Below are 11,763 nucleotides of genomic sequence, written 5' to 3'. Positions count from 1 at the left end.
ACAGTTGCATAAGATATAAACTGTTATTATTAATACTTATCCTAGCTATTGTGATGTAATAGGATTCTTTAGTTTATCTGTATCATAAACTTGTATTTAATTGTGGCTTAACTTCAATAATAATACAACTCTACATACATCTATCATCTTTTATATGGTATCAGAGGTCCAACAAAAAAAAAAATAATTCGATCCATCTTCATCCTTCTCATGGCTTCTTCACCAATTTCTACATCCACAATTGCTCCTTCTTCTATCTCTAATGAGCCATCTCTCTCAAGCCGTGTTCTTGTGGTTATTAACGTGGCCACACAGGTCCCTCTCAAACTCACTGACAGCTGCGACTTTCCTTGGCGTAAGCAGTTTGATGTGCTTCTCACAGGCTATGATCTCTATGGTTTTGTCAACGGCAATCTTCCATGTCAGTCGTTGACTTTTTCTGATCAATCTCCAAATCCTGACTATTCCTTTTGGATCCTCCAGGATTTCCTTATGCTTGGTACGCTGCTGGCTTCTCTCTCTCCTGAAGTTCATCAGATTGTGGCCACTTCTAAAACATCCAAAGATGCATGGGATCGACTTGCCGTAGCTTTTACAAAACCATCATGTTCTCATCTTTTATGAATTAGGGAAGGCTTCTTAAACCACAAGGTATTCGGTCTATCTTGAAGTATCTTAATGATGTTAAAAGTGCAGCAGACGAACTCCACCTTTTAGATCACCCTGTGAGTGAAGATGATCTTACTCTATTTATTCTTAATGGTCTCTCTACTGCCTTCGAGAGTATTTCTACAGCATTTCATACCCGCGATTCTTCTATCAGTTTTGAAGAATTACATGAGAAATTAAAGGAGCATGACAATTATATTAAATGAAAAGACACCCAGCCTCACAACACCACGATTACTGCCCATGCTATTCAATGTCTGCCTCTCCCTGGCCCTTCTGCTCCTCGGGTTGGGTCATCAAGACCATATCGACCACCTCGTGCTTCTTTTGTTCCCCAACATCGCCACGTGTCCACCTCCTTTCTCCCTGCCTACAAGGGTCGTTGTGAGCTGTGTGCAACCCAGGGTCATTCTGCACGCTTTTCTCCTCTCTTCAAACATCAGTGGACATTCACACCTAAGCAGCAAGTACCCCTGCTTCCACTCCACCTGCTCCTCATGCCTTTCATTCCACATCTGTTTGGGGTCCTGCTCCTACTAGTCCACCTCAACCTTGGCTATTAGACTCAGGTGCTTCGCATCACATAGTGCAAGATTTTCAGTGTCAGGACCCGTCCAGAATTCCTTCCCCGGAACCCTAGACAGCCCTGATCCCAAGGAAACCCTACCGAACCCTCCAACGGAAAATCCGACAGAGCCTCCCCTAAGGGATTTACTTACCACAATTTACCTGCACTGAAAACACACTTCTAAAAACATCCCCTTATTCCTCCCACATTACTACAGATTGACTCCACAAATTACAGCACTCCAAAATAAATACAGTAATCCAGTGCATAATAAATACAACAAGAGTGAAAGAAATATTACAACTGCAATAAAAGAATAAACGGGTACTGCCGAACTACAACAGCGAGGAAGATCAAGTCCGCTCCGAATGAACACCGACAACCTGGTACCTAGAGGAACGGAATTTAAGAGTGTGAGATGCTAATCATCTCAGTGAGCGACCCTACTACTATACCATATAATATCACAGTAATAAGTATAAGAAATACTATTTTCTCTCAAAACCCTTACAATTCTCTCAGTTGGAAAGGTTCCCCTTTTAAAACAATTTCACAAAACCCTTTATCCCATATTCCCCGAAAACCAAGACATCAATTAAATACCAGAAGCGGTAACAATTATATTTTTAATTCCAATTCAGTTTCCAAACATTTTATTTTTAAAACACAGTTCTGAAAATCATTTGATGCACCCACTATATACCAGTGGCGCCAGAGTACCCAGCGTCCCGAGGTACTGCCAGACAGGAGGTTATAGAGAGAAACCGGCATACGGTCGCGTGGCATCCCACTGCGCCGCTGCTAACCTGGTGTCCCGGCCAAAGGGGGGTGGCCGCCCTCTCCGATGGCATCCACAGGACACCCTCATAATATCAACCGCGCGCTACTCACACCCACCTGCGCGCTAATCACAACCGTGTGCACACTAACCATATCACATATACCATATCACATAATCAGAACACCAGTACGTGCACGGTGCATCTAAAAATTATAAAATCCATAAATTTAAATCATAAAACAAATTTCACATTTTTCATAAGCATAGCGGGCATAATCCATCCGCTTGAACCGGGAAATTCTCCACAATTTCCTTATAATCCATACCATAAATTCCTCCATGATTTTCAAATCCACCAACTCCCAAATCCATCAATTCAAATATCCACATTTTTTCCAAGCATAAATAATTTCTCGAAATATCATAATCAAATCCCATAATATTTTATGGGCATATTTCATAAAAATTGAAATCACCAACATAACCAAATATTTTCCTTCAAATATTTGAAAATCAAATCGTGCCCAATTTACCATTAAAACCACACCAATTTCAAAATCCTCAAAACCATAAAATAATTCCACACGGCATAAATTTGTAGAATTCGCATTTTCTTAAATCCAATAAATTCATAAATAATTCTACAATAAATCCAATAAATATTTGGCACATAGAAATTAAATTCCAAATATTTAATTCACACATAATATATTCATCAATTAAATTCCCCAAAATTAATTTGAAGGTGGGTCACTCACCTGGAGCACGCAATTAACCCATGATCCACTACGGGATCAATTCTACGACTCACCGGTGCTCCTAGAACAAAATTCACAGACAGTCAAATAAATTAATATTTTATTCGGGTAAATAATACCCGGTACCCGGGGGGTCAAAACACAAACGATATCTAGAATTTACGAGTTATATACCGAATCGAAGCTCGAGTGATGCTAATCACAGATTCGGTCTTAATTTTCGATGATCGTACCCGACGGGGTTTGAATTTCGTCGGGAAGCTTTTCGGGTTTCGGCTCCGCAATTCTCCCAAACCGTCGCGAATTGGCGGAAACGGAAGTCGGATTTGGGTTCAGGAGGTCGAACACTGCGGACTGGAGCTGGCCGGAATTTTCGGGTACTCGCCGGAACAGTAATTTCCGGCTGGCCGCCACGTCACCGGCAACCGTCGCCGGAACAGTAATTTCCGACGGTGGCCGTTTGCTGTGAAATTTTGCAGATTTGTAGATCGTGAGGAGAGCAATCCAACGGGACCGACGGTGAGCAAAACGGAGGTCGGACGGCGGAGAAATCACCGTTTGAAGATTTTCGACCCCTCGCCGGAAAACGCTCCGATCCCGGCGCGTCGGTGGTCCGATGGCCGTGATTTTTGGTGGGTAGGCCGGACTTGAGGAGAGGATGCTGGGTGTATGGCGCGTGTACTGTATATCGGCCGGAATAGTGCCGATTCGCGGTGGCCGGCGGTGGAGGGGAAAAATCGCCGCCAAACTTCGGACGTCCGATCTGGGCGCGTCCGGCGGCCGTTCGCCGTGAAATTTGGAGGTTTTGCCGGAAATGAGGTGGGCAAGCTTTCTGTCCGGCGCGTGTACAGTAACTCGGCCGGAACAGTGGCAAAATCCGGTGGCCGGCGGTGGCTCTCTCTCTCTCTCTTTCTCTCTCCTCTCTCTCTTTCTCTCTCTTCTTTCTCTTTCTCTCTCTTCCCCGAGAGTTTTTCAAAATTAAAACCCTGCGTGACACTGTTCATGCCACATGGACCAATCAGAAACTGACACGTGGCGTTTCACTGTTCACCGACCCAAAAAAAATATTAAAATAATACGGTATCCGGTAAACTTCAAACGTCCATAACTTTTTAACCGGATGTCCGTTTTGAGCGTGCCGCTAGTCTGTGAACTCGTATCGACGAGCACTTCACAACCATGCATGAGTCAAAGCTCAATTCCCCATAAACAAAAAGTCAACTCCGGCACCCCTTGAACAGTTTGGACCGCAACTTGTTTCGTCCATAACTTTCAAACCGTAGCTCCGTTTTCGACGTGCTACCAGTCTACGAACTCGTGGCATCGTGCACTTCGCCACGGTGCCCTAGTCATCTCGAAATTCCCACCGAGTCTAAAAGTCAACTTTTGACCCCCTTCGGTCAACGGTCAACGGTCAACCTCGGTCAACGTGCACGGATTCCGGTGCGATTTGGGACGGGGTGTTACAGCCTTCCCCCCTTACAAAAATTTCGTCCTCGAAATTTCCGCACGTCACTGGAACAGACAAGGGTTCTGATCACGTACCTGCGCTTCGGGCTCCCATGTCGCTTCCGCGACTAAGTAGTTCCTTGCCAACCAATCCATGCCCAACACTACTTCAAGTCCGGATAGATCCAACAGGATCAGGTCTGCTTCCATCACTTGATCTGTGAAATCGTCGGGCGTAGTCCTGGCTCCCGGCTGCGTCATAGCAAACACCCGGCCTTGACTTGTCTGCTGGGGTCTCCTTCCTCTACCTCGACTCGATCCTGCAGACGGCTGGACTGATCCCGAAGAAACTCCTACTGGCTGACTTCCCTGGGAACTCTGTCCTGGAAATATCCCCGTATGCTGTGTCCGTCGACCTGCTTCTAGCACACTGCCGCTACCATAAGGCAATCCCTCCTTATGTGGCCTGGCTGCCCACACCGAAAGCATAAACCATCCATCTGACACTGCCCAGAATGATTCCCCCTACAAAGTGGACAAATCCGCGGAGAACCAATGCGTGACTGCTGATACGAGCTTGCATCCACACTGATCGAATGGCGAGCTGGCTGGGGCATGCGATAACTATCTCTCCTCTGGAATCTGCCTCGTGGGCTTAACCCATCACTGTCTGAGCCTGAGCTATGGCTCTTCTTAGCTGCCCCCTGTCGAGGTACTCCGCTATACGAACCTTCGAATGATCTGCGCCTCGCGGGTCTGTGTATCTCCTCCTGTCTCTCTAGCTCAAGCGCTGCATCCCTGGCGGACTGATAGGTGGGATGTACTGATCCAGAAAGGGTGTAGCTGATGCTCTCTTTCAATCCGTCTATGAACCTCACCTTCTTCGTGTGATCGTCGGGAATTAGGTGCATGTAGAATTCTGATAGTTCTCGGAATCTCCTCTCGTACTCTGTCACTGTCATGTTCCCCTGTCGTAGTTCTTCGAACTCTCTCCTTCTTGCTTCACGGTAGGCAGGAGGACAAAACTCAGTAGAGAAGGCCATCTTGAACTGATCCCACGTATGCCTTGCACGAACAACTGGGCTGACTTCTTGGGTGAAAAACGTTCTCGTACCGGTAGGAAGTGTGCCGACTTGGTGAGACGATCAATGATTACCCAAATGCCGTCGTACCTTCTAGGTGTGGAAGGAAGCTTGAATACGAAGTCCATGTTGAGTTCTTCCCACTTCCGCACGGGAATCGATAAAGATTGGAGTAGTTCCAAAGGCTTCTGTCTTTCTGCTTTCACTTGTTGACAAATCAAACACTTTGATACAAAGTCTGCCACTTCTCTCTTCATACCAATCCACCAATAATACTTAACAAGCGTCCGATACATCTTGGTACTCCCAGGATGCATCGCATACATCGAGCTATGCGCCTCCTCTAAAATCTCCTTCTTGAGTCCTGGGATATCCGGAACACAAAGTCGTCCTTTATACACGAGGGCTCCATCCCTCCTTATGGAAAATTCCGGATCAAGACCTTCTTGTACCTTGCCCTTAATTGTCCTCAACTTAGGATCTTCCATTTGGGTCTCTACTATACGATCCACCAACACCGGTCGTACCTGGAAGCTAGCCATGAGAACTCCTGAAGGATGCATATGCATTAACACCCCCATCTTCTTCAACTCCACCATGAGAGGTAGTTGGATGACTTAGATGTGAGCAAGGGATCCAGTAGCCTTCCTACTCAAAGCATCTGCCACTACATTCGCCTAATAGTGACTTTAACTTCCCTCTTGTGCAACTTTCCTTCTCATGCCCACTAATTAAGGATAGTCAAATTGGTCCACGAGAACACGATCTACAAGTCTTGGTCATAGTCGAATGCTAACCATAAGGTGCTTCTAAAGTATGCATCCTTAAACCAACAACCAACTCTCGTGACTCGATCAGCACTTTAAAAGGTTAGATTAGAACTTAAGTCTAATTTCCTCAAATACTGGTATCACCAAGTTAAGGTTGAGATTAATTCACTTATCTTCGATTACCCTCCTAGTACTTACAATTATAAAACCCTTGCTCCTCATTGATTAACCAATAGTCTTAACCTCGACAAACATCAATCTTTCTTTTAACTAAATTCATCAAGGTCATGAATAAAATTCTCAACATCCAAATATCATTCTTGAAAACCCTAAGTTTCCCTTATTTCAAATAAATTCCATGAATCCACACCTCAAGCAATAAGAAATTTAAATCCTAATTCTAGCATCACCACCAAGACTATGAACAAATCACTAGATCCTTAACCCAATAAAGTATTCCACACTTCTCAAATTCTAACTACGTCCCAAAAATCATACTCCTGATCATTGTAAATTATCACCAACAATATCAACCACCTTGAATCTATAAAGCACCACCAATACGAACCTTAAATCTCCAAGGAAATAAGATATCAAGATCTTAGCTTCTAGAATGAAAAATAACCATGCTTAAACATCCAACCATGCCTAAGGAATCATCCTCATCTCATTAACCTCATCAACCACCAAGTAGAACTTTAGTCGCTATCCGGATCTTGCTTGATTCTCTAAACGCTGTCGTACCTTCTCTTTGTGAATGATAGTTTAAGCACGAAATCCATATTTACATCTCCCTACTTTTACTTATCGATGACCTAAGTACCTTTATTCGGATCTTGCAACTTCCTTTATCGTGCCAAACCACCATGTCATCCAGTGAGCATTCCATACGTCTTGGTACCCTTGGGGTGTATCGCATACATTGAATCACGTGCTTCCTTTAGGATCTCCTTTTTGAACTCAACGATACCCTGCTTTGGATTCTTAATTGGCGATACTTAACCTTAAGTCGCTTTTGGAAAAACCATAACATAAAACAAATAATAAAATATATTTTTCAAATATACCTAACTTGCATAGGCAATTGTTAAAACTCCACATTGAAATTCATATCTTAAAATCCATAGCATAAAATAAAATATGCACGCTTGTAATGGAGGTACGTACAACACCTTCTACATGTTACGTAATCCATGATTCCAACTGTCGCCGACACTCTGCTACCAATACAAACCAGGGTGGTTGCCTATATTGGCCGTCCAATTCCCCAGGCTCGTAGGCAACATGATCATGGGGCTAGCTCTACATGGACCACATTGGTTCGCCGCCTCCATATGGTGCAGTATAATATCAAACAACATACATAAAAATACATGTATGAACACAAACCAAAAATACTTGAATAAAACACCTTTAATTTCAAATACCACTTTGAAAAGTATTTAATTTTGATAATCGATCGGAAAAATATTTTTGACGCCTTGAAATCGATCGATCGACACACATCCTTAGACAATCATCTTTCTCCTCCATGAACGAAACGGATACCATTCACGATGATAAGCTTGACCTTCAAAAAGAAAAGGCATCCTCGACCATCGACTAGGCCATAGGAATTCCCCGTTAGGCTAGATGATCCTAATTGACACCCTCGAAGATTAGAGTTATTCAAACTCGGGCAACGAATTTACTTCGAGACAAATGGAAAGAACGCTTTCACACGGGTAAAACGAGAGATTAAACACGGATAGGATGCACAACAATGCACAGTCCCTTAGGAATACTAGAACCTAGAGCTCTGATACCAACTGTCAGGACCCGTCCAGAATTCCTTCCCCGGAACCCTAGACAGCCCTGATCCCAAGGAAACCCTACCGAACCCTCCAACGGAAAATCCGACAGAGCCTCCCCTAAGGGATTTACTTACCACAATTTACCTGCACTGAAAACACACTTCTAAAAACATCCCCTTATTCCTCCCACATTACTACAGATTGACTCCACAAATTACAGCACTCCAAAATAAATACAGTAATCCAGTGCATAATAAATACAACAAGAGTGAAAGAAATATTACAACTGCAATAAAAGAATAAACGGGTACTGCCGAACTACAACAGCGAGGAAGATCAAGTCCGCTCCGAATGAACACCGACAACCTGGTACCTAGAGGAACGGAATTTAAGAGTGTGAGATGCTAATCATCTCAGTGAGCGACCCTACTACTATACCATATAATATCACAGTAATAAGTATAAGAAATACTATTTTCTCTCAAAACCCTTACAATTCTCTCAGTTGGAAAGGTTCCCCTTTTAAAACAATTTCACAAAACCCTTTATCCCATATTCCCCGAAAACCAAGACATCAATTAAATACCAGAAGCGGTAACAATTATATTTTTAATTCCAATTCAGTTTCCAAACATTTTATTTTTAAAACACAGTTCTGAAAATCATTTGATGCACCCACTATATACCAGTGGCGCCAGAGTACCCAGCGTCCCGAGGTACTGCCAGACAGGAGGTTATAGAGAGAAACCGGCATACGGTCGCGTGGCGTCCCACTGCGCCGCTGCTAACCTGGTGTCCCGGCCAAAGGGGGGTGGCCGCCCTCTCCGATGGCATCCACAGGACACCCTCATAATATCAACCGCGCGCTACTCACACCCACCTGCGCGCTAATCACAACCGTGTGCACACTAACCATATCACATATACCATATCACATAATCAGAACACCAGTACGTGCACGGTGCATCTAAAAATTATAAAATCCATAAATTTAAATCATAAAACAAATTTCACATTTTTCATAAGCATAGCGGGCATAATCCATCCGCTTGAACCGGGAAATTCTCCACAATTTCCTTATAATCCATACCATAAATTCCTCCATGATTTTCAAATCCACCAACTCCCAAATCCATCAATTCAAATATCCACATTTTTTCCAAGCATAAATAATTTCTCGAAATATCATAATCAAATCCCATAATATTTTATGGGCATATTTCATAAAAATTGAAATCACCAACATAACCAAATATTTTCCTTCAAATATTTGAAAATCAAATCGTGCCCAATTTACCATTAAAACCACACCAATTTCAAAATCCTCAAAACCATAAAATAATTCCACACGGCATAAATTTGTAGAATTCGCATTTTCTTAAATCCAATAAATTCATAAATAATTCTACAATAAATCCAATAAATATTTGGCACATAGAAATTAAATTCCAAATATTTAATTCACACATAATATATTCATCAATTAAATTCCCCAAAATTAATTTGAAGGTGGGTCACTCACCTGGAGCACGCAATTAACCCATGATCCACTACGGGATCAATTCTACGACTCACCGGTGCTCCTAGAACAAAATTCACAGACAGTCAAATAAATTAATATTTTATTCGGGTAAATAATACCCGGTACCCGGGGGGTCAAAACACAAACGATATCTAGAATTTACGAGTTATATACCGAATCGAAGCTCGAGTGATGCTAATCACAGATTCGGTCTTAATTTTCGATGATCGTACCCGACGGGGTTTGAATTTCGTCGGGAAGCTTTTCGGGTTTCGGCTCCGCAATTCTCCCAAACCGTCGCGAATTGGCGGAAACGGAAGTCGGATTTGGGTTCAGGAGGTCGAACACTGCGGACTGGAGCTGGCCGGAATTTTCGGGTACTCGCCGGAACAGTAATTTCCGGCTGGCCGCCACGTCACCGGCAACCGTCGCCGGAACAGTAATTTCCGACGGTGGCCGTTTGCTGTGAAATTTTGCAGATTTGTAGATCGTGAGGAGAGCAATCCAACGGGACCGACGGTGAGCAAAACGGAGGTCGGACGGCGGAGAAATCACCGTTTGAAGATTTTCGACCCCTCGCCGGAAAACGCTCCGATCCCGGCGCGTCGGTGGTCCGATGGCCGTGATTTTTGGTGGGTAGGCCGGACTTGAGGAGAGGATGCTGGGTGTATGGCGCGTGTACTGTATATCGGCCGGAATAGTGCCGATTCGCGGTGGCCGGCGGTGGAGGGGAAAAATCGCCGCCAAACTTCGGACGTCCGATCTGGGCGCGTCCGGCGGCCGTTCGCCGTGAAATTTGGAGGTTTTGCCGGAAATGAGGTGGGCAAGCTTTCTGTCCGGCGCGTGTACAGTAACTCGGCCGGAACAGTGGCAAAATCCGGTGGCCGGCGGTGGCTCTCTCTCTCTCTCTTTCTCTCTCCTCTCTCTCTTTCTCTCTCTTCTTTCTCTTTCTCTCTCTTCCCCGAGAGTTTTTCAAAATTAAAACCCTGCGTGACACTGTTCATGCCACATGGACCAATCAGAAACTGACACGTGGCGTTTCACTGTTCACCGACCCAAAAAAAATATTAAAATAATACGGTATCCGGTAAACTTCAAACGTCCATAACTTTTTAACCGGATGTCCGTTTTGAGCGTGCCGCTAGTCTGTGAACTCGTATCGACGAGCACTTCACAACCATGCATGAGTCAAAGCTCAATTCCCCATAAACAAAAAGTCAACTCCGGCACCCCTTGAACAGTTTGGACCGCAACTTGTTTCGTCCATAACTTTCAAACCGTAGCTCCGTTTTCGACGTGCTACCAGTCTACGAACTCGTGGCATCGTGCACTTCGCCACGGTGCCCTAGTCATCTCGAAATTCCCACCGAGTCTAAAAGTCAACTTTTGACCCCCTTCGGTCAACGGTCAACGGTCAACCTCGGTCAACGTGCACGGATTCCGGTGCGATTTGGGACGGGGTGTTACATTCAGACTTTATCTCTTCATTCTGACTATGATGGCACTGAAGAGATCTCTGTCAGTAATAGTAACAGATTGGGTATCACACATACTGGCTCTACTTCTCTATCCTCTCCCTCTAAAATTTTTTCTCTCATGAATGTTTTATGTGTTCCTGCCATAACAAGAAATTTACTTTCTGTGTCAAAATTTTGTCAAACTAATAACACCTCTATTAAATTCTTTCCTACTTACTTTGTTAAACATGGAGTTTATGAATGGCCGGGTGCTCCTCCTTCCTCTCATCCCACACCTGCTGCCTATACTAGTGTCAAAATAAGCCTTCGCCAATGGCATCAACGACTTGGAAATAAGCCTTGGAAATAGAACCACATGTACTTCACTTTTACTCGTGCATTCATCTACTCCATCCTCAAGTGACACTCGGCGAGAAGACAGCCCTGCTGCCCGGGACTCTCTCACAGCTTCACCATCTCCTTTGGTTCCTTCCCCTCCATCTAATACTCGTACCCATGCAATGCGCATGAGATAATTAAATCATATTTTCAAGCCAAAACTAGTGCCCGATTTTTTTGCTGTTTCTGTTACCACCCTCAGTGAGCCAAAAACTGCAAAACAAGCCTTGGCAATTCCTGCCTGGCGAGATGCCATGCAATCTGAATATCAAGCTTTGCTCAAGAACAATACCTGGACCCTTGTTCCACCTAACTCTACCTAAAATCTAATTGGTTGTAAGTGGGTTTTTCGCACCAAATTTCATTCTAATGGTTCTCTTAAAAAAGACAAGGCCTGTCTTGTCGCCAAAGGCTTTCATCAATGACCTGGCATCGATTATTTCGACACCTTCAGTCCTGTTATAAAGCCTGCTACCGTATGCACTGTCATCTGCCTGGCACTCTCTCAAAATTGG

At 44.0% G+C, this 11,763-nt stretch overlaps 1 protein-coding gene across 1 annotated transcript; it reads left to right on the top strand.

Moving 5' to 3' along the window:
• The first annotated feature begins 210 nt into the window (after positions 1-210).
• Positions 211-875, top strand: LOC125423212 (uncharacterized). The gene is made up of 2 exons (XM_048476858.2): positions 211-585; positions 630-875. Exons 1-2 carry the CDS (start codon positions 211-213, stop codon positions 873-875), a joined length of 621 nt encoding a protein of 206 aa, XP_048332815.2.
• The last annotated feature ends 10,888 nt before the right edge of the window (positions 876-11,763 follow it).

This window comes from Ziziphus jujuba, chromosome 3 (assembly GCF_031755915.1).
Source record: "Ziziphus jujuba cultivar Dongzao chromosome 3, ASM3175591v1".
NCBI classification, from domain to species: Eukaryota; Viridiplantae; Streptophyta; class Magnoliopsida; order Rosales; family Rhamnaceae; genus Ziziphus; species Ziziphus jujuba.
This window is presented reverse-complemented; position numbering and strand designations above follow the sequence as displayed.